Source organism: Schistocerca piceifrons, chromosome 1 (genome assembly GCF_021461385.2).
Source record: "Schistocerca piceifrons isolate TAMUIC-IGC-003096 chromosome 1, iqSchPice1.1, whole genome shotgun sequence".
Classification (NCBI taxonomy): domain Eukaryota; kingdom Metazoa; phylum Arthropoda; class Insecta; order Orthoptera; family Acrididae; genus Schistocerca; species Schistocerca piceifrons.
Window position 1 is genome coordinate 367,103,796 of NC_060138.1, and position 24,808 is coordinate 367,128,603.

The 24,808-nt window shown below is 40.8% G+C and overlaps 1 protein-coding gene across 3 annotated transcripts in view; it reads left to right on the forward strand.

The window, feature by feature from the left end:
- LOC124787791 (metastasis-associated protein MTA3) overlaps positions 1–24,808 on the forward strand; it is a 221,515-nt gene that overhangs the window by 40,402 nt on the left and 156,305 nt on the right. For all 3 annotated transcript variants that reach the window (XM_047254701.1, XM_047254712.1, XM_047254719.1), the window contains exon 3: positions 15,636–15,729. In XM_047254701.1, coding sequence (XP_047110657.1) covers positions 15,636–15,729 — 94 coding nt within the window. The remainder of the gene's footprint in view (positions 1–15,635; positions 15,730–24,808) is intronic.

The window sequence follows — 24,808 nt, forward strand, 5'->3', positions numbered from 1 at the left end:
CGTAATGATAATCCATATCCAAGCCCTTGTTTCCCTATTTTGTCAAAAATACATCCACTAATACATTATTTCCACTCTGCAATCTTCGAAAATTTGTTGGGGAACATGAAGGTTTTGTTTCAGGAAATTAGTGAGATGCATTATATTTGTTTAGAAAACAGGTATTTATCGTGGAACAAACTTTGCCTTACACGGATGTATGCATTTGTTTTCAGAAAATTTCTGTCGTATAGTTTGTGTTTTAAATAAAGATGAGAGGCAGTTACTAAGCTGATGCACATATTCGTTGTTACAGTAACGTGAGCGACATAGTCGTTAAAATGAGTATGAAAGGCACACCAGCTTTGTCTTCCCCTTTTCTAGTTAACTAGGATCGGCTTTCCTAATCATGCGACGCCATATACTTCCCGCAAGTAGGCATCTCCACTAACAAGGAGAAGGCTCGAGAGACGGCCAACCGATTCCTCTCATTTTTGGCAGGTTGCGTGTGAACAGCCTAAAAGGAAAGGCTCTTACGATATTTTGAGTCAAAACTCCTGATTTTGAGAAACGATCCCTTAAGTTCATGAGGCGCAATCTTAAAATTGACGGTAACTGTAGATAACTCACAATGGAGCACTTTTCATCATCATATGTGGGGTCCGCAAAAGGCATTATTTATCGAGAAATCGAGGAAAGGAACTTTAACGACCTGCGCTTATCAGATGGGGAGCAGAAAACCTACGTTAGATACCGACATGTTCTTTCCCTTTTCGAAATTGGTAGCTATAGGAAGCTTAACAAGGTAAGTAAATCAGTAAGGCATAATAACAATGGAAGCAAATAAATTCCTCAACTGACTTGAATTAGTAAAGAATTAAACATTTAATCCTGTTCGCTCTACACCGAGGTGACAAAAGTCATGGGATAACGGTAAGCACATAAACAGATGGCGATAGTATCGCGTACACAAGACATAAAACGACAGTGCATTGGCAGAGCTGTCATTTGTACGCAGGTTATTCATGTAAAAAGTTTTCCGACGTGGTTATGGTAGCATGAAGAGTGTGCGCGCAGACCACATGTAGCCGTGGACCCATGTTCTCTACAAGGCGCTGTGCAATCATGGTGGCTCCATAACGGTGTGGGCTGTGTTTACACGGAGTGGACTGGGTTCTCTGGTCCAACTGAACCGATCATTGACTTGAAATGGTTATGTTCAGCTACTTGGAGACAATTTGCAGCCAATCATAGACTTCATGTTCCCAAACAACGACGGAATTTTTATGGATGACAGTGAGCCATCTCACCGGGCCACAATTGTTTGAGATTGGTTTGAAGAACATTCTGGACAGTTCGATTGAATGATTTGGTCACCCAAATCGGCCGACATGAATCCCATCGAACATTTATGAGACATAATCCGAGAGGTTATTTCGTGCACAAAATCCTGCACCGGCAGTACTTTCACAATTATGGGCGGCTATAGAGGCAGCATGGCTCAGCATGTCTGCAGGGGACTCCCAACGACTTGGTGAGTCCATGTCACATAGATTTGTTGCGCTACGCCGGGTAGCAGTAGGAGATATCCCATGACATTTGTCACCTCAGTGGAGTGGCTCTTTTATTCACTCCGTTACATGTCTTCAGTTTCCTTCCAACAACTAGATGGTTGGTACTTGTCATAATGTAAACATTTAGGTAAATATACTCGAACCACCAAGAACATCGAATGAATGCAGTCCTCGCGCAACTACATCACTCTTTCCAAAGATTCGGCGGAAAACACACTTAATTTACATTTAAAAACATTTCTTTTTCGGGAATTAATTTTGATGCCTATCATGCATACGGTAATACTGCTTGAAAAATCGGTGCTAAAAGTTGAACATGAAATGTACTTTGAATTGTTATTGCGGCCGCATTGTCGTATAATTCCTGCTTGATTTCCAGAAACAAATTGCAATTTTAAGGCTTCAAAAGTAAAGTTTTTAACGTGGCAGTAGAAGTAAACACCACTAGCCGGCACACACGTTTCCAGTGGTATTACTGCTATCGCGCAAGTCGGTTGATTCATGTCATCTGTAAACGTGCTGTCATAACTGACCGTATTATTGTTTGTCCACCCCAGGAATCCAATACCAGACAAAACTTATCAGCAATGTATGGTTTTAAAATATTGCCAATATATGTTTTGTAAATTGAATTTGTCAATTTCCTGGATTTTTTGCAAGTGTCGTAAACAGTTTTTAATGAATAGCTTTAACGATTGATATCTTCTATGCTGAGAGGACCAAATTAATCATTAGTTACTTAAAAGCACAGGAAAACTTTAGGCAACTATTTTCCAAACGTGGAATATAGCGCCATATAGGAACGTGTTACTGTATGTATTCTACCAGATGCGACAAGGTTTATTTTTTCTGCCTTGTGCTATATCGTCCGTCGAATTGTTTTCATACAACGGGACATAATATTTTAATTATGTACTTACCCAAGTCCTTTGAGAAACTTATTTGCTTGTCTCGTTATTATTCCTTTTTGATTTACTTCCCTTGTTAACCCGGGTGTTCCTACCAATTTCGATGCGGAAAAGATGCAACTGAAATACAATCTACTGAATACATCTGAGAATCGAACACAGATTCTCTGCTACGCAAGCCTGCCGCCATTCTCGATATTTCAGCAGCTCTTTCGTTGAACAGCTTTTACCATATGGGTACATAAGCGACAGTCGAAAAAGTTTATTTCCTCATTTCTTAGTGTTCTGTACCCCCCGCCCCTCCCCCCTCCCCATCGGTAAAAACCAAGCCATTGTAGGATCGCTTTATTGTCTGTATGTCTGTCTGTCTGTCCGTCCGTCCGTCCGTCTGTCATGACCCCTTTTTTCTCAAGGGCGGCTAGAGGTATGAAGTTGAAATTCGTGTCACATATTGAAATCCACGGTCCCCCTGCGGTGTAAAAAATTTAAGCTTCTAAGTCAATGCAATCAAAAGATATGGCCATTAATGTCACATATTTTGGTTTCTTGCAAGTGTCAATACTGATAACGGGCAAAAATCGTCGCAGTTCTCGATTTCCTCGGTGGATGAACTCTCCGTATACACCATCGGTGTGCGAATCCTACTCGCACTTATTCCGATTTTTCTAGAGAAATATGCGTTTTGACCCCATATATGATGATGAAAATTGCTCAGTTATGAGTTATCTGTCGACCTCGTCAATTCTGAATCGATTGCGTGTCTTGAACTTAAGGGATGGTTTTCTCAGCAAGGGGTGTGTTTTAGTTTGTACGAAAGCAAACTGCCAAAAATGAGCCAAGTAGGATGGCCTTGTCTGAGGGATTCCTCTTGTAAGGCTCAGTCTCTTCATATCACTTTGAATATTCATCAACCAACTGGTTGCATATCTCCCTCTCCCCCACCTGCCTCCCTCACTAATAATGTAAAAAATGTAAAACAGAGAATATTAGTTTCAAAGATTTTCTTCTCATACTTCTACATGTATTAAGCTTACCTCAATTTTAAAATCCTCCATACTGATACTCCTCGTCCTCCAGGTTTCTCTTCTCTCCCCTTCGAATCAGCTTGGCATGTATTTGCAGGTAAGACACTGATTTGTTAACTTTATTGACCCTGCTCTCGTCGATGGTGTAAAATGCTTCTCTTGTAAACACACCAGGATCTATACCAACTCTCTTCAGTTCTGCCATTATTTCCGTTATTGTTAACATAAAACTGCATCATGGACACCTATTTTGAGTACTTAAAGTCCACAGAATGTCCTTTTTGAACATCTAATCCAAATTAAATTATTGAGGCTTTCATTTGCATTTTGTCTCTCTCCGTGAAGACACTTCCTCAATAAAACAGGGCTTGCAATAAATCTGAATGTGGGCTTAATTGCATTCATAACAGGTTCTGGTAATGGGTTTTTATGTGAAAACGTGTGATTTTTGTTGTTGAACGTACACCAATCGTCTTTTGGACACAGATTGTGCATTGGTGTTTGGCCAGTGGATAGTTTGTGGAAAAAAATTGCCCTCACAGCACGCCTCATCGCTTCTAAATTATGTACTGATGGCTCTCCCATAAACTAACTGAAGATAATCACTTTCTTTCAGAGTAAACTCGCCTTTTTCTCCTAGTGGTTTTCCATCTTCAAGTACCTTTTCTTCTCTTTCAGCTATTGATGAAGCCTACCACGAAGCCTCTTTTGCATGTGGCCAACACATTCCAAATTTTCTATTGTTGTATTTTACAGATTTTTATCTGTTACAGCATTGAACGGAGAGGAGTCCCCATCACCAAGTTATTTAGTGTATCTAACACCATATTGGTCCTCAGATCTGGAGAACATCCTCGCTACTGCAGCAGCCTACATGCCCCCACTTGAGCCACTATAATTTTTAGAGCATTCAACTGCATGCTTCTCTTGCCACAGTTTCTCACTACCTTCATTGTTGGACATTTTACTTGTTGCACACTGGGGCAGTATTTAGACATAATTTCTACGTCTAAAACTTTACCTGAGTCAATACCAATAACATATGCAACTCCATACAGAGTTGTGTGACCCCTTTTCATCCAGGTCCCATATACAGGCACACACATGTCAGTAACATTTGTAGGGGATTCACTGTCATGAATATCTACCCCAAGATCTATTTTTTTATTTCCACCAATTCCTCCACTGCTTCCTTCATAGAAACTTTGGCAGTTCGCATACAACATCAGACATTTCTTTATTTATTTTTTCAAACCTTGCACAAGGTGGAGGCATGTTCAGAAAACTATACAATAAGTTACCTCCTTCCATGCCCTGTTCAAGGCATCTCAGACCTAACCTAGAATTGCTTTCATTGGTACCAATGTCAGTTTTTTTGGAGGAGGAAAATGTAAATTCATAGCCACACGAATTGCAAATTAATTTAAAATCACAAGCTATTCCCACTCTTCTTTCTCCAACAACAATCGTGCATTCCGTATTTTTACAGCTAACACATGAACATGAAAATTTTATAGCCTGGCAGAGAAGCTTTAAATCAATAAGTCTGCATCCAGTGGAATCCATATCAACATCATTCAAGCACTTCTACAATTCTCCTGTCCTAAGTTTCGATGCTGAAGCTTGAGAGCTTATGTTCTTCATTTCGAGCTGCTTCCTCCTTTTTGTTGGTAAACCGATTTCCGTGAAACCTCCATTTCCTAAACACAGTTTTTCTACCACCCATTATGCATAAATCTTAACTTCACACGAAAAGGTTTGCGAATTCAACCTTCCACCTTCTAATATATGTTAGTATTTTCAAAACGTAGACAAACCACGTGACAGAAAGTTTTCAGGCAAAGATATTGATGTCAGCCAAAGATACCGAAAGAAAATAGCCTTCACACTGACAAAAATTCCGCTGAAGCAAGCAGATTCCCAAATGTCGGAAACGTGGGAGTGGCCGCCAATGCAGAGTTAATCAGTTTAACAATTTAAAGGTATTTCTAAAACTGCTGTCACGATGAAATTTACTCACAACGTAGATTAAACTGTGTAGATCAAGGAAATATTTTTGAAAAATCAAATTATTTGACCAAAATCCATTACATCCCTCAACCGTGTATGTTGCTGCGTTTAGCATAATTTGTTTTTGAATCATTAAACGTTACAGACTTAATAGGTGTATGTACCAGGTTTATTTCTCACCGAGCAGATTCCCAGTGAAAGTAGTGCAGAACTCTTGAGGAGCATAAAATAATTTTTATTTATCAACAAATTTGAAGGACTGGAGCAAACTTGGCTGTTACTCTAGCTTGTATGATTCACCTGTCAGGTCAATCCATGTCAAATCAACAAATAAAAATGTTTTTCTACCTGACCCTCTTGGATTTATTTGAAATTAAATATGCAAGTACTGTTCATTAATAGTTATACAGAACAGGTTTTTCACATTTTTCTGACCGGTGGTTAGGGAGTAAATGGGTGCTCAAAAATGTAAAAAAAAAAAATTGAACTTACGATGTGCAATGTTATAGTGATTTGTTCATAACGTGTGTTCTAATTAATCTAGAATAATGAAGTTGAGTTCATTTGAAGTTCTTCCTGAACATCGAGAATCACTAATGTCAAAACCATTCTCCTGAAAACGAGAAAACAACTTTCTGACCGTGCTCTCCAATGGCATCATCCCTACACACAGCGCAAATGTTTCTGGTTGCCTGCGCTGCTGTCGCCCCGCTGTTGAACTTAAACAGAAGAATATGTCGGAAATGTTCAAATTTCTCCCTGTTGTACTCCATTTTCTAGCTCTACAGCTCCATTCACTATCTCCAAATGACAAAATACGTTAACTCAAACACACTGAGGCGATAAGTCAAGGGATACCTCCTAATATCGTGGCGGACCTCATTTTGTCCGGGGCGATGCAGCAGCTCGACGTGGCATGGACTGAATAAGTCGTTGAAGTTCCCTGTGTAGAAATATTGAGCCATGCTGCCTCTATAGCCGTCCTTAATTGTGAAAGTGTTGCTAGTGCAGGACTTTGTGCACGAACTGATCTGTCGGACTATGTCCCATAAAAGTTCGATGGGTGGCCAGACCATTCGTTCGAATTGTCCAAAATGTTCTTCAAACTAATCGCGAACAATTGCGGCCCGGTAACATAGCGAATTGTCATTCATAAAAATTCCATCATTGCTTGGGAATGAAAAGTCTATGAATGGCTGTAGATAGTCTCCAAGTAGCCGAACATGACCATTTCCAGTCAATGTTCGGTGTAGTTGGACCAGAGGACCCAGTCCATTCCATGTAAACACAGCCCTCACATTATGGAGCCACTACCAGCTTTCATAATCTCTTGTTGACAACGTGGGTCCATGGCTTTGTGGAGTCTGCGCCACACTCGAAATACACCATCAACTCTTACTAACTGAAAATGGGACTCATCTGACCAGTCCACGGCTGTCCAGTCGTCTAGGATCCAACCTATATAGTCAGGAGCCCAGGAGTGACGCTACAGGCGATACCGTGGTGTTAGCAAAGGTACTCGTGCCAGTCGCCTGCTGGCATAGCCCATGAACGTCAAATTTCACTGCCCTGCCCTAACGGATATGTCCGTCGTAAGCCCCGCATTGATTTCTGCGGTTATTTGATGCAGTGTTGCTTTTCTGTTAGCATTGACAACTCTACTTCAATGCCGCTGCTCTCTATCGATAAGTGATGGCCGCTGGCACAGCATTGCCTGTGGTGAAAGGTAATGTATCAAATTTGGTATTCTCGGCACACTCTTGACACGATGGATTCGGAATACTGAATTCCCTAACGAGTTCCGAAATGGAATGTCCCATGCGTCTATCTTCAACATTGTTAATTCCCATTGAGAAGCCATAATCGCGTTGCAGACCTTTTCACACGTATCACCTGAGAACAAATGACAGCCCCGTCAATTTACTGCCCTTTTGTACCTCGAGTACGCGATACTACTGCCATCTGTATTTGTGCATGTCGCTATCCCATGACTTGTCACCTGAGTGCAGCAAATAAGAAATAACAATCGATCAATAAACCCATTGCAACCATTATACGAACATGCAAAACAAGAAGGCAACAAACTTAAGCACCAAACAAATATTCTGTACAAAATGTATCAGACATGAAGTGGAATCAAGCTTGAAGAGGAGGCACATGTGTCGGAAGATGGAAATGGGTACAGTATCTTGGAAGAAGAAGTAGAATAGGCGCTGAAGGAGATAAAGAATCGGAAGGCATGTGGAATCGATAAAGTACCAGCAGAGGTGATGGTGGGAAAAGGCTAGGAAGGAAATAGTCTGCATCTGTGATGAGATATACGACAAAGGAGAACGGCCCCTGATGGCTTGCACCGAGTGATACTTTCGTATCACCATTGCTATGATGGGTCTCTTAGACCCAATTCGATTTTTTCCTCAATTTGTAATGATTCGGAGTACTGGAAGGAATGACATTGATTTGTAAAGTAAGCAAATACGTTTTGCTTTAGATTTCAATAAATTTTTGTTTTACTACTTGGTTGTTGGTCTTTCAAAAATGACAGTACAGGGCCAGCTCGTAGCTCGTAAACCAGGTATCCATGCTTAAGTTCCGTAATGTTTTGGAAATCGGATTATACAACTATCTCACGGCATCAGTTTCGGTTACTCAGCTTATAAGGTCCCCATTTGGTTACTGCCCTCAATAAACTTCCAGATTTGAGATGTAAGCTGTTCTTGAACCAACTAGACTGAACACTTTTCATCCCATATTTGAGAGGTTTGGAAGAAATGTACATTCGAAAACATCTCCTCGAAATTTTACAAGCATTTCACTTACAGTTATATATTCCCCATGAGAATAGTGCGCCATGCAGTTTTTTGTGAGCGCATCCGAGATATTTCGTGTAACAGCCTTCTTATCAAATACTCCTCCGTCTGAACTAGTTGACTTATTATCAAACCTTAGACACTATACCAGAAACCTAAACCCGTGTAGAGTCATTGCAGAATAGAATATTTCTAATCCTTTACCATCTCTGCCCCCGGGGTTCATTTAAATTTATCCTAAGCAACCGTGTATAGTCCACCCGAATACATCACACCAATAAAGCTTTCAATTTCAGCTCTGCCGGTCTAGAGAATAAAGGACTGAGAACAAGAATATCTAGAATTAGTAGACATGATGTATAGCTTATTATCAGTTAAATACAAACGCCATATGTCTGTTTCTGTTTTTTTTCCATAATTCCCCTCTCTCCTGTAACATCTAATTTAGCATGATTATCCATGCCAAAAGAGTGTTAATTATTATTCTGATTTGTGTCAATATAGTCTCCACTTTCTCTCTATATAGTCTGGAGTCTGAGTCTACACCTTCTTCACCTGATTATTTGCTAGCCATTTTGTTCAGTAATGCATATTTAACACAGACCTTTCTCTCATCCATTTAACCCTCCTGAGTCTACAGCTTCTTCACGTGATTCTTTGCTAGCCATTTTATTCAGCAGTGTGTAGTTAAACAGATTTTCTCTCTCATCCATTTTAGTCCTTCTTTGAAATAAACAACGTGATTCAGCCTACTGAATGTGTGCGAAAATCGTATTTGTGTTACAAAAAAAAGATGTCACAAGTGCTACTGTGGCTCCTGCAGACCCAAACAGTACTTACCTGCTTGCTTCCGGAGGTTTTGGCAGATCCAGATACGTCAAACTCACTCGTAGACAATGCACTTCAACCCACATTCAACAATCAAATTTCACAACAGTAAAAGATAAGATGTTACACGAAATGCGGCGCGGGTATAGTGTCCTAGACTTAATAAAAACTAGTCACCAACATAGACCCTGGGTCTGAGAGACCTGACAGTATCAATGAAAGGTTTTAAGAATCATCGGGGAAAGATGTACTGAGAAAGATAGAGAAATCTATCCTGTTTTTATTGATTTGGAAAAATCTTTCGACAGATTTCAGTGGAACATCTATATAGATATTTTGAAGAGAACAGGAGTAGATTGGTAGAATAGAATACCGGAACACAATCTATGTTTACAACAGAAAGTTATAACAAGAATTGGAAATTAAATGTCGGGAAGAATCAGCATTGGAATGGGCGTTAGAAAAGATTGCTGCTTGAGCCCTTTGTTGTTTAACTTACCTGGAAGAAATTATTGCAAAAGACTTAGATGGAAAAAGAATAATATGTTTTGGTGGGAAGAGAATAGAATGCTTAAAATTTGCTGATGACATGCTATTAGTGGCAAAAAGTGAACGAACTGTAAATAAAACTACGAAATATCTGAATTAAGCAAGTGTGGAATATAGGGTGAGAATCAATACAGCAGAAAGGAGGAGTATGATGATGATTGGCACAGGAAGGAGACTGCTAAATATTGAAATAGGACAAGTTGTTATTACCAAGTAAGAACATACCTTGAACATGCGATCACTGATTTGAGGTGTCATAAGGAGGCGCAAACTCGCATTGCTATAGTAAAGGAGGCATTCAATAGAGATAGGAGATTAATATGTGGCAAACTAGATAAAAATTTGAGGAATAGCTTGGCAATTTTTCTTTTTGTCAGAAGTGTGGCACTCGATGGGGCAGACGAGAGGATGAAAAAAGTCTAAAAGCATTTGAGATGTGAATGTGGGGCGGAGAAGGGGAAAGATAAGCTGGATGGAAAGATTGAGTAACTAAAGAGTGTTGGATAGGATTGGTGAGAGGAGAAACTGCTGCAGGTTATAAGAGAAGGGACGAACAACTGTATGGAAAATTTGTTTAAACAAGAGTGCTACCTACTAGACGCTTTGGAAGGACTAGTTTGTGGGAGGAGATTGAGAGGAAGAAAGAGATACAAGATGATAAACGACATTAAAGGGAAGCGGAAATTGCAAGGACCTGAAGATATGGCAGAAGACAGGAGAGCTGGAGAGTTACCATGTGAAAACTTGGGCAGAACACAAATGCTGCTGATCTTGCCTTTTTTATTATCTGTTCCTTTATTATAATAAACAATGACGGACGCTGTGAAAAGAAGTAACAGTAAGGGTTCAGTTATGGCGTGTGTTTACTTGTAGTTCTGTCGGATCATACCTCTTTCAAAAGCAACAATGAGTTCCGTAGCTAAAACGTGGGTTCATTATTATTGTAAATTTATATTTCTTTCAGTTTTCATTACGCTGTTGTCGTGGAACTAGTAACATATCGAAATTCAGTGTTCCTTTATTCAGTAAATTGCAAAGTTACCTTAATACTTTCAGATTCGACTTATTTTGTACTGACGGTAAAATATTCCTGGGCCAAATATGTGCGTAGTCGGCGAACTACAGAAAAAAAATCATTCCTTAACATTACATATCTGAACAACCAAACACAAAAATGCAGTTTTCAGAGCTTCTGGGAGGAAGATTTCTTCGCTGCCAGCTGCAGCTGCGACATCGATTCAAAAATCGCGGTGTGCATTCCACTTACGTAAAGCTTTTATTCATACCGGAGTCCCTTTACAGAAATTTCAGAATCCTGCATTAAGACACTGTTTGGGGATGGGTATTTACGATTATTTAGAAGGAGGACAAATGAAAACATTCCTCCTAGTTTACAATAGTGTGTCTAGAAAAAGTTAACAGTTCAACTACCGCATAGTTATATACTAATTCGTTAAAGTCCCTGTGACCTGAAGAAATTCGGCTATGTATTACTCTTCATCTCAGAGGCTGCACCATACGCAAAAGAAGCTATTAAAGTTTTGAAAGTTCTATTTCCAAACGTGCTTCACGTGATCGGCATAGCACATGGTTTTCACAGGGTGTCAGGAGACGTACGAAGGTTGTTTTCGGATGGCGACAAATTAATTTCCAGTATTAAGATCATCGATCGAGCCTGAAGCTGCTTCAGTTGTAGCCTGAAGCTGCTTCAGTTGTAAGAGCAAAGGAACTTCCGAAGATTTCGTAAGTGAGAAATGACTTAACTTTCATTGTGGCCGTGCTCGATTTCCTGCCTCAAGAGGCCCACCAACTTCAAGAAGCAGGACAGCCTTTGACGAAGTCGGTGAAAATTGTGGATGATGCAGTACAAATGTTGGAGTGCTAAGGAAATGGGGTTCATTGGTTAGGGAAAAGTGTACAGTGACTGTGAACACTTTAGAAACATTCCAAAAATTCTACAAGGTGACAATTCTGTTGCAGTAGAAATTGACCCCACAGTGGTTTAGTGTTTTAAGATTTGCTGCAATTGTAATACAACACGATGTTAACATAATATGTCGATTGTGTCAATAATGCAGTCTTGTTAATAAATTGGCGCAATGTAAGATTTTTCTGTATTGCCTTTTATTGCGTATTTTAATTTTTTGTAATGTCTTAAGTTCCGGTGTCTGACCGTTGCACTTGATAATGACGCAAGACATTACTAGGACGGAATTTTACGCGTTTTTTTTTATGTGATAGTACGACGACGTAGCCCCAATAGATTCTTGACGCATCTACGTAGTGTTCGCCGGAATGCGGCTTTCAAATGTATATCGCAGAAAGAAGCAACCCGACGCCATCTGTGTTTAGCCGACAACACACCAAAGAATCGATTTTGCATATGGCTTTTTTCACAGATGCTGAAAATAAGGGAAAAGTGTATCTTTCACGAGATACCAATCTCACCCATGGCCAGAAGTCATTGAATATGAACGGAACGATCGTTACACGTTCCCCAAGATAACCGTATGCGATAATATATTCGGGAAGCAGTAGTCAATTGAGACAGAAATCTGACAGAAATTTTAAACTGAGATCATGAATAGATATGTAGAAGTCTGATGAAACATTATCGCTTAACGTTTGAGATAAAATTGCTTAGCAAGATTCATAGCATGTTTAGTAACGAATTTGCGTCTGGGAATATTTTCACCTACTACTAGTCTTACTGCTACTAGAGTCAAATTAAAATTACTTGATAGTTAGCACTTCACGCGCTGGAGCTAGTTCCCTCCACTCAGAGCACACACCTTCACGCCCGAACCGTTTGCCGTTACTACACTGCGACAACAATTTTTTCTGGTTTTGTGTGCGTGTGTGTGTGTGTGTGTGTGTGTGTGTGTGTGTGTGTGTTTGTTTGTTTGTGTCTCGAATCCTGGATCTGGCCCCCTTACTTTGTATTTCATCACACATAACTACCATTCATAACACACACACACACACACACACACACACACACACACACACACACACACACACGATGCTAACGATATACACGTCTTTCATACACAGCCCTAACCAAACATCCTTACGCCTAACCAAACACCTTTACGCACTAAACGCGATGCAGCGCCACATATAACGTTATTACTATCGCAGAGATCGGCTTACATTTGATAAGTTTTGCATGACATTACGTGAAGCCGAATTTTTGAAGGCCGCAGTTCATACTTACAATTGGGGTGGGGTACCAGAGACGCAAAACTTGACTCAGCGTAGTGTCTTAACGCATTGGTTAGCGCATTAACCTCTCCTGTAGAAGGTTGTAGTTTCGAACCTCGTGAAATAAAGCAAATCAAAATATTACAGTTATTTTTAATTAGTTAACTGCTTAAAATGTAATTTTTTAAATTTCTAATACTTTGCCGCGTCAATTTCATTATGGTACTGATTCTTTTATTTGCTATTATTTTTCTTTCTCTCATTCATTTTCCGGTGGGAATCTGTCTTTATCATCTATAATCTACAAACAAGTGCCAACCAGGACTGCTCTCAGCGGTTGGTAACGCGACAGCTTGTGTAGCCACTGTGAGGGTAGTTTCAGGTAACCAGTGATAGCGAGAAATTACAGTTTGCTTTTAACGCTGAAAATGAATTTTTTATACCTTTCAGTTGGCTCAAAGAGGTTAGCTTTAATCTCCTTGAACAAAGCGGTAGTGAGTTTAGTTCTTCCGCTGATTGTTGACTTGTTTTCTCGGATATATTGCCCGAGGCTGTGGTTAGGATAAGACATCATTTAAAGTCAGGGCTACAAAGCGCGTCGTCTGCCGCTGTTCAGTCATTGGTCACTTAAAATCAGCTGTCGACAGAGCATGCCGCATTTTCGGCGTCGCCGTCGACCGTTGGTCCCAGATCATGTAGCTTATCCCTGCATGAAAAAAAAAAACCCATAATGTGGATTTTCGGGAATTGCGTCAGTTACATTATTAACAGGAAAGCAGATGCCAGCCTACGGGAGTTACAAGCGAGTATTTTCGCACACTCTCATTAAAAGATCGCAAACTTCAATTTGGAAGTATGCTAAACATCCATTTCCAAAAGTCGTTTGTAGGATAAGCAGCATGTAACTGCTCAATTTATTGCTGTTGAGCGTGTAGGAGTGATGGAAACTAGTAGGGGATGATAGCTGCTGAGGGCGATGTATGGTGGGAACTTGTTGGACCTCGAGGCCAGTACGGTAGCCGTGAAGGCCTCGGCAGAACCCTGAAATGCCATCCCTCGCACGCTGGTCAGGTGACACTGCAAGTAATTACAAACGAAAATGACAAAGTACTTAGAAAGAAAATAAAACTCGAACGAAGACTTGAATTTAGATGGGTGTGGACTATAGGTGCTCCGTAAGCAGAAATGCATAGGTCGCCACTTCGAATCCGGCCCGGAGGAAACATTTTTACAACAATAGCTCGGAAGGACAACTGATAAACAAGCTAACGATTGTTCTTCGCGCAAAATTCTCCATCACTGTATTGAATCTTCACTTGGGCCACGGGTAACGCAAGGTGTAGCCTGAAGTGAAGCCTTTACGTGCCATGAGACGACTATGATTATTCATAGAGACCATATGAGTAATATATGAATGATTGATATTAAAAAAAAGTGGGTAAGGCAAGGAACTGCAGTGTCAAAGGCCGTAGTTTCGCATACTGCTGGATACGAAAATATTTTTTCCTCTTTGTGTTTGTAACACATTCTGAGACTTCGTTAATTGTCAAAGTTAAGCACTTTTCTGAAATATTCATAGTTATTTACACGTAAGAGCGCGTTTTCTCAGTAATGGGTATCTTCGATTTCGTGACTTCCGTATGTTTAGAAATGAAAGATGAAATTGCTGCGCGTGAAACAATTGACAGTGACATTTATATTTTTTCTTGTCACAAATAGTTCACCTTTTTTTTTTGAATACGTAGCGGTTTCCGACTGTGTGATCAGACAGGACTCTTTAAGAGCACAACTTAAATTACTGCGATTGAAACTTTATACTCTAGTTTGCCGCAAGTATTTAGCTGCGACCGAATCCCTTAACAACAGTAGACAGAGATGAAAGATTCCCGCCACAATATTTTTAGGCTATACCACAATATGTGTAACATTTTGATTTCTCAGATGCATGTTAATAAACTACAACGAACTTGTATAGTCCACAATATAGTCCATATATATCCACAAAGGTGGACGGTACCGATATATCCGGACGGATGGCAATCCTAGTTGCCCTTCACCGACCACATGCTATATTCGTTCTTGAGAAGGGTTTAACAAGACTCTCAACACTATATTTTAAATTACTGTATCGATGCCTAAGAAATATTACGATACTACTATGAGTATTGCATTGTCGAAGCGTCCTGTAGCTTTTGGACATGCATAATGTTGTTCTTCAATGGAAACGTGATACGTATACTGGAAACGCTTTACATCTGCTAATACAGTCGAATCTTCTCAGTGTCTTTTTCAGAAATGATTATTTTCACATTTACAAGTCTGTGCATTGACAGTCAGTAACACGATCTTAGACACTTCAGGATGTGGCTTTACCTTCATTGCCCTCATGCTTTCTGACTGTAACACGTATTGCTACGTAGTTCCGCCAGTGTTCCGAATTCTTCCTATTAAATTCACACGTAGGACATGCAAATACGTTCTACACAAATAGTATGACATTCATTTGAAATTTTCGTGCTCGTAATAGATTGCGGCATGTATCCAATCGTGTTAGTTTAGAATATTTTGTACTCCCTGAGAAAATCCTAGTGGACTGGCAGAGACCGTTTGTTTTACTTTAGGTTTGGCCGACTTCCTCACAAAAGACAATTATTGCAGTTGTTTGTTCATCCATGAAGGCCAATTGAAGGTCTTAAAGATGCAGAGACACATTTGGAAAATAGTCTGACGCTATTTTATTTGTTTCAGACGCCGAACGGAAACGTAGAAGCTAAAGTGATGTGCTTCTTCAGGAGACGAGATCTGCCAAATACTCTAATCATGCTGGCTGACAAACACCAATGTGAGTATATTGTTTTATAAAAACATGCATAGCATGCACCATTTGCACTTCATAGCTGACGTAGAGTATGTTGCCAGTTAAAATGTCTTTGCAAATTGCCCAAGTATGCCGTGAGGTACAGTGAACGTTTCTATGAAGAATAATAGTTGTTTACTTTCGTCCAGCACTATAAATCTTTTGCAGTAAAACTCACTTTCAATGCATGTGATCTTACAAGGCTATTTATTACTGACGATTCGAGTAGGTATTCAAGAATTCAGGTCCCGTAACTTATTTTTCAGTCTTACTGCGATGCGCTTGTCGTGGACGGTGATGGAGGTCTAAGAACAGGATTCAGTTTTTAGCGTAGATGATCACAAATTGATATTGATGAAGATGATGATGATGATGATGATGATGATGATGACGACAGTGAATCGTAATCAATGCTTAAGAGTGAAGATGGTATGATCTTGCCGACTGATCTTCATGACTGGCGTGTCATTATTGTCGAGTTCGGGCATTTCTGTTGAATGTTATCGAGGAAAAAAAATTGGCTCTGAGCACTATGAGACTTAAAATCGGTGGTCATCAGTCCCCTAGAACTTAGAACTACTTAAACCTAACTAACCCAAGGACATCACACACATCCATGCCCGAGGCAGGATTCGAACCTGCGACCGTAGCAGTCACGCGGTTCCGGACTGAGCGCCTAGAACCGCACGGCCACCGCGGCCGGCTTGTTATTGAGAAATATTGGTTCAGAATCGAATATCTGGGAATAAAACTGTACACAACTTGTATATTTATACTCACACAGGGAAGACAAAGAACACCACTGGACACATCAGTATGTTGGCAATATGAATCTGAGAAAGCAACAAGTGACGTCGTGCGGTGCTTAGCTCATTCCACTCTTAAAAGATTAGCAAAGTACTCATCCTCATCCGATCATACACGTTTAGTTTTGCTCTGGTGTCTCGAAATAACGATGTTTTCCTAGAAACGTCACTCCTATATCCTACCCCCATTCTAGTCCTGTCCTAGCTTATCTTCTTCTTGTTGGTCGAGCGATGAACCATAAACTTCCTTCTTCAGAGGTTCTTAACGCGTTTCATCTAGCTCTGCGTTGGATTGTTTATGCCTGTGGAACATATAAATAATTTATAGCTTTTGCTTACGTCATCCAGTATATGACCGAGTATAAAAATCTACATCAAACAGGTAGTTTGAAAGCCGTTCAGTTACCAGATATTGGTGGAAATATATTTTGAACATACGGTATTGAAAATGGTGTTTGATACATATGTGGTGGCACAGAACTTCGCATTTGCCTTCCAGAAGTAGTGCCCCGACACATGGACGACAAAGTATGCGTCAAGTCTTATTAATTTTAATATTTAATTGCAGGCAGGATTATTTTGTGGAGGAGTTTCACTAATAGACGATCTTTTAACGCCAGCGTTAGTCTCATGTAGCCTCACGTGGCCTGAATCGTTCGTGATACTGAGCTCCGCTGTACACGGAAATAATGTCATCGCGCGGGCGTGACTAGACTAGATACACCTAAATAAAAGGCGTATTTTTCATCCTTGTTAGGATCCGGACTTTGTGCTGGCACTGAAATTTACGTATTTCTGGTGATAAGTATTGACTTCATAAATTGTTGCATGTTATTATTTTTCACCCGAAATACAGAATTAATTTTACATCACACACACGACTACATGTTAGCAAATCTACGTTCTGAAAGGGAACATCCATCTATGCCCGACAATAAAAATTCTTCACTTCATGGAGCAGGATTACAGCCTTTGACGTCTTCACTGAGGCTATCTATTTCTCGGTCGTTGTACGTATAAATTTCCTCGTGGTTATGTGTTAAACTAATTTTTATCACCCCCCAATTGTATTGACACGTTGCTTTCATTTTGTACACTTTTGCTCGTATTTTTCTTTTACGTAGTATATCGTAAATTCTATTATAATATTGTTTCGATTTGTTCTCTGAGGGTGTATCTTTTAATTTTCCCCAAAAAAAATTATTTCAGCCGACTGTATCCCTTTTTGTCCTTCATTAGTTACTACCGAGATTCACTTCCATATATTGTATTAGGATAGCCATTACTTTATAAAATTATAGCTTTCTATTCGTCCTTGTCATTTCATGCATTGTGCTGTGTGTTGTGCCATATATCACTTGAAACTCATTTTACTAATTAGTGACTTTTTTTATATTCATAGTCAACATCATGGATAAATAGGTAAAACAGCAATGCCTGTTCCATTGATTGATCACCTAGTATTATTTTGGAATGTACTGGATGTCTTCCTTTCATGGCCAGCACTTCAGTGTTTTCTTTACTGCAATTTGTAGGTGGCACAGTAGTTCTTAAAATGTGGTTTAGGTGATGTGTTGCAAAGTAGAAGTCATGTTCTGCCCTCTGAATAATTACTCGGTCATCAGAAAAGAGCAGAGTATTTACGTATGTATTTTTCCATATTACAAGATGGCTACTTTATTGACTGTTTCTTCCTTCGTTACTGTTGGTTTTCGAATTTATTATTCATTACCAATTTGGAGTCTAGGAAACAAGAGGAAAAATAAACGGTAAAATAAGCGAAATTGATAATTTCAGTAGAAGTATGCTTATACTGAGTGTTCAAAGAGGAGTGGTCAACATTCAGGAATATGACGGGAACGACCAATCGACGCAAAACAGTCGTGAGCATTTCTTCACTTTCGATACAGTGAAACACTCCCTTCTACTGCATGCGCTTTGTTTTTAGTATTTTGGGAGGTTGTAGTATGGAGCAAAAATCGACGCGCAAGTTGCCGAAGTGGCGTCAAATCGAAAGACTTGCACCAGGCGAGCGGTCTACCCGACGGGAGGCCCTCGTCACACGCCATTATTATTATTATTAATTATTATTAAAACAAAAAATACTGTTTATAGCGGCCATCATCAAAATAGACATGTCAAGGTCATACACGCCGCGAAACGCTGTGATTGGCCGCTTCCTTCACAGATGTGTTGCCCGCCAGCTGTAAGTGTAGTTTCCCATGCGATGTCGTGTGTTCATGTGCGGCTTAAAGACGATTGACGTGTTTTGTGATGAATGTAAAGCAGGGGCAAGCGCCTACACCGGTCGGCGTGCGAAAAGAGCGACAAGATACTCAAAAACAAGCTAAAATTGTCGTATTGAACATATTGCAGGTTTTTTAAAATTACTAATTAGGCCAACAGCGAAGAAGCCAGGAATAATATAAATTTTGCGCAGACTCATATCTGACAGCAAAATATACTGTGATATTTCCGAATGGAAATCCCTTATTAACAGTGCATCGAGACATCGGCAGCATCTACAGATGTGAGCACGTATTCTTATTCTCCAAGAAAGGCATATAAACGAAAACAGAAAGCTACGGAAATTGGTTGTTAGACGTAGAACTGTGCTTGGTAACTACGACAGAGGAGCGTATCGGACGGGCAGAAAAACGGCTGATTTCGGGGGGGGGGGGGGGGGGGGAATTATTCGGGCTCAGAGATCTTCTTCTTCTTCGCTCACTTGGTTTTCGATTCAGAAAGTGTAATGATGGACGAACATTTTTAATGGAATGTAGAATGCAACAGCAAGAGCAAAGCTTTGGTGTGCAATTCTCATATTCCGTGCTGAGGACAGTCTTGTAGCCACTTCGATAAAACGTGAGTTTCACAAAAACTCACGAAGAAATATATTTTGCGTGACTTCAACGGAAATGATGGCCTGAAAGTACCTACAGTTACATTCAAATAGCGTATATCGGCATTTTGGGTGATGGGAGAAGTGATGATTGGTCTGTAACAGTAGCGAATAAAAAATTGCCCTGAGGTAGGACGTATTCTCGATCCTATTACGAGGAGTCGTTTGAGCAAAAATCCTGGCTGCGCCATCCAAGTATACGCGCACTGTCGGGCAGTAAGTGTCTCGTATATACACTCCTGGAAATGGAAAAAAGAACACATTGACACCGGTGTGTCAGACCCACCATACTTGCTCCGGACACTGCGAGAGGGCTGTACAAGCAATGATCACACGCACGGCACAGCGGACACACCAGGAACCGCGGTGTCGGCCGTCGAATGGCGCTAGCTGCGCAGCATTTATGCACCGCCGCCGTCAGTGTCAGCCAGTTTGCCGTGGCATACGGGGCTCCATCGCAGTCTTTAACACTGGTAGCATGCCGCGACAGCGTGGACGTGAACCGTATGTGCAGTTGACGGACTTTGAGCGAGGGCGTATAGTGGGCATGCGGGAGGCCGGGTAGACGTACCGCCGAATTGCTCAACACGTGGGGCGTGAGGTCTCCACAGTACATCGATGTTGTCGCCAGTGGTCGGCGGAAGGTGCACGTGCCCGTCGACCTGGGACCGGACCGCAGCGACGCACGGATGCACGCCAAGACCGTAGGATCCTACGCAGTGCCGTAGGGGACCGCACCGCCACTTCCCAGCAAATTAGGGACACTGCTGCTCCTGGGGTATCGGCGAGGACCATTCGCAACCGTCTCCATGAAGCTGGGCTACGGTCCCGCACACCGTTAGGCCGTCTATCGCTCACGCCCCAACATCGTGCAGCCCGCCTCCAGTGGTGTCGCGACAGGCGTGAATGGAAGGACGAATGGAGACGTGTCGTCTTCAGCGATGAGAGTCGCTTCTGCCTTGGTGCCAATGATGGTCGTATGCGTGTTTGGCGCCGTGCAGGTGAGCGCCACAATCAGGACTGCATACGACCGAGGCACACAGGGCCAACACCCGGCATCATGGTGTGGGGAGCGATCTCCTACACTGGCCGTACACCACTGGTGATCGTCGAGGGGACACTGAATAGTGCACGGTACATCCAAACCGTCATCGAACCCATCGTTCTACCATTCCTAGACCGGCAAGGGAACTTGCTGTTCCAACAGGACAATGCACGTCCGCATGTATCCCGTGCCACCCAACGTGCTCTAGAAGGTGTAAGTCAACTACCCTGGCCAGCAAGATCTCCGGATCTGTCCCCCATTGAGCATGTTTGGGACTGGATGAAGCGTCGTCTCACGCGGTCTGCACGTCCAGCACGAACGCTGGTCCAACTGAGGCGCCAGGTGGAAATGGCATGGCAAGCCGTTCCACAGGACTACATCCAGCATCTCTACGATCGTCTCCATGGGAGAATAGCAGCCTGCATTGCTGCGAAAGGTGGATATACACTGTACTAGTGCCGACATTGTGCATGCTCTGTTGCCTGTGTCTATGTGCCTGTGGTTCTGTCAGTGTGATCATGTGATGTATCTGACCCCAGGAATGTGTCAATAAAGTTTCCCCTTCCTGGGACAATGAATTCACGGTGTTCTTATTTCAATTTCCAGGAGTGTAAATTGGGTTCTCACGTGACACGATACAATAATTATGTTCAGATGTTTCGCTGGACCTTTTTACGAGATCCAACAGAACGCAAATTCATCATCGACGACATTTTTCGTAACACAGGTGAAACAGTTTCACACCTCCTGCAGATTTTATTTTTTATCTCGTAATACTTTTACGTTTACACTACGAAATTGTATTACATACATTTATAAACGTTGAAAATGTTCACGTATTTTATCATCCCAAGTATGTTAGTGTTTCTGTCATTTTCCAAACGTTGATGTAAAAAAAAAAGTTTTTCTTGAAAATGACGTGTAACTTTAAGATCTTATTTTTTCCCATAACGACTGGCAATATTTTTCTTTAAAATACTTCATGTTATTGTAGACTTGAAAAAAGAGGTATATGACAGTTTTCAGAATTTTTACTAACATTTGAAAATATTTACTAACTGGACACACTTTAAGAAGGTGTGACACTTTGATCTGTCTATTTTGCTGAGGGTCACTATAGTAAACTTGGACTCCAAAATGCTTAGCTTAAGAGCTGTGAGCGCTTGTTCAGTACAAGAAATGTTTCCCAGTAGCGAAGATGAAATTCCCATAGCTCTTATGGTACGCATTGTAGAGTCCATGTTATGATCGTTCCTTGATGATCCTGATTAGTTAAACATTTTTATTTCGCCATGTAGTTTTGAACACGCTTTCATTGGTCCTTTACAAATCGAGTCTCTTAATGAAGACACAATCTTCTTGGCGTGTCACTTATGTGTGTCTCGTGTTAAATGGTTAAAGACTGTTTTTGAATCGGCAACTTCATCAGTTGAAGCACGCGTCGGAATAATGCAACGTGTGTAGAACATTGTATTAGCATTAAACGTACAGACTCGTGGATTAGAACTCGACCTCCTCATGAGCCAACATTCTTGGTTTTGGAGATAGGAAGCCAGGAGTCGAGCCCTGCCTTGGGCATAGGCGAGAATTTTGATTCTGTTGTTATCATATTAATCGCGTGGATACTCAATTGACAACAATAAACGAATCTGTGTTCGTGGTGAGTATATTCAAAGGTAATAAGGTTGCAATGTGGATGGCGAAATGAGCGCCGTAAACTTGGGAGGAAATAACGATCACTGATTGAGTACAACAAAACATCATTTTAAATATTAAAGATGCGCATTGGTTGTTCTATGAACTTGTTTCCTGGTCATTTACTGGTAATAGGACATCACGCGGTAGCTATGGGAGCCGTGCTTATTCAGGGATAGCTGTCTACTGCTTTGATAGTCTTGAAAGTTTGCAGACCACATAATAATGCTGTCCTATGTATTAAACACTGTAGCGTGTTTGGCTTCAAGTATGTCACCGACGTTTCTCTCGTCTATACCTCTTATTGTCTCCAGATCCTTTTTATGCTGTGCGTACAAATTTTCGGTCTGTTTCTTGAAGTTTTGGTTATTATTATTATCATCATTATTATCATTATTATCATCATCATCATCATCACCACCAAATTTAATAATATCCCCGACACACTTCCGAAAATGGAATACTTTTCAGTCATTTGCACGTCGTTGCACTTGAACGTTGGCGTCACCTTGTTTTATTTTGATGACAGCGTCACTATTCTCAGGCCTTTTGCGCTCGTCCCAAGCGATCATCAAACCAGTGAAATACAGTAAACGTCTAATTCCGTTAGTCACTGGCATAAATCTGTCAAGACGTTCCCTTGTTGTCGTGGCTCGGAGTCAACGGCGAAAATAGGCGCCTGTACACGAAAAGCGCGAAGACTGCTGGGGCGCGAGCAGTAGCTCACATCGAAAGTCTACCGCGGAAGATAATCAACGGCTGCTGCCATAAATTAGTCATAGACGATGTTATTTTCAGAAATTGGGCGCATTCTAAGTGGAGGAATAAATGTTAGCAGTTCTGGTAGTATCTTTCTACGCGCGTCAATGACCAACGAAGCAGTCAAACAATTTGTTCGACGTTTTGTTCTTTGATGAGACTATTTTAATAAGGAATTATATATGTCAAGTAAAACTTAATAGGCGGTGACTTATAAATTAAAACATAACAACCGAAGCACGTACTTCTAACTTAACCAGTGCTGGTTCAAAGTCCAGATCCAAAACAAGAATGTGAAATTATATTAATTAATTACCGTAGAAAATATTTTATACTGTTGGCACTTGATATAAAGCTTAGTGGTTTTGCTGCTTGCACTTTTGGCAGCATTTGTCGTGAACAACACTCGGAAATCATTAACTTACAGTGAACCACGGAAGCATTTGAATCGGGCGGTAACGGGTAGAGCTAATCTGCTTTAGTCCAAATACCAATCAAGCGTCTTAACCGCTGCACCACCACAACCCGCAACGTAATTTACAGTTTACTAGAAATAAACACAAAAGCGACGCTTCATCTTTTCAGTTGTCAGGTGTTTCTTGATGTGACTTAGTAGATAGCAAGTGCCACATACGCCAGGGCTCGAAGACAAGACAGCGAAATAAAAAACATTGACAGTTACAATGTTGAAGATACAATATTAGATCAATTGTCAAAGGTAGGAGAATCATTATTCCTAGCACTGTTAGAGTAACCGTTCAAGCACTCGCAAGAAGTGTTTTAGGGAACGATGAAAAATCTAAAGCAGGTTGGCAGCCCGTAATACTCAAAGCAGAGTCAAGAATAATTTCTTTTCCCTATTAGAAATGTTCGATGAAAGCCTGCGAATATAAAAAGAATAATTTTGCTTATGAAATAACTTTTCCTGCTACGAGTGACGTTTTTGATGAAATGGTTGAGCAGAGCGAAAGCAAGTCCTAGTGTTTACGCAGTGGATTTTTGTCTGAATTTTCATATCCCAATTTATCAAATGTGTTTGGCCAACAAATTGACAAGCGCGAGGCCACGTTTTTCAGAAACAAAAAAATGTTTTCGCTACTTGATAATCTGAATAATTAAGAAAAACTTAAATTAATGGTTTGAGGGAAAATTTTTATCCGAATTTTTATGGTCTAAACGAAGACTGGGAAATGGGCAGATGGGGCGTCACATTAAACAGCGTGAATTCCAGATTGACAAAAAAGTAAATAAATAAATAAAATATATTGCATTACATCTACACTCCGCAAGTGGCGGAGGGTGCTCTGTGTACCACCGTCACTTTCCGCCCGCCCCCCTTTTTTCCTGTTCCAGTTGCGAATAGTTCGCGGGAAGAAAGATTGCCATGCCTGTGCGTGAGATCGAATCTCTGAAATTGATTGTCATTTCGCGAGATATACGAAGAAGGAAGCAGTATATTGGTTGACTCTTCTAGGAACGTACGCTCTCGGAACTTTTAACAACTAACCATACCGTGATGCAGAACACCTCTCTTGCAGGTCTACGACTGGAGTTGTTTGTTTGTCTCTGTGATGCTGTCGTCCTTAATAAATGTACCCATAACACAGGATGCTGCTCTTCTTTGGGTGTTCTCTATTTCCTCTATCAGTCTTTTCTGGCACGAATCCCATAAAGAAGAGCAATAATCAAGAAGAAGTCGAACGAAGGTTTTGTAAAGTGCCTACTTTGCTGATGGATTGCATTTCCTGAGTAGCCCTCCAATGAATCTCTGTCTGGCACATGCCTGTTTTGCTAATTATGTGGTCGTTACACTTTTAAGTCGCCCTGGACGCATACTCAGAGATACTAAAATAATAG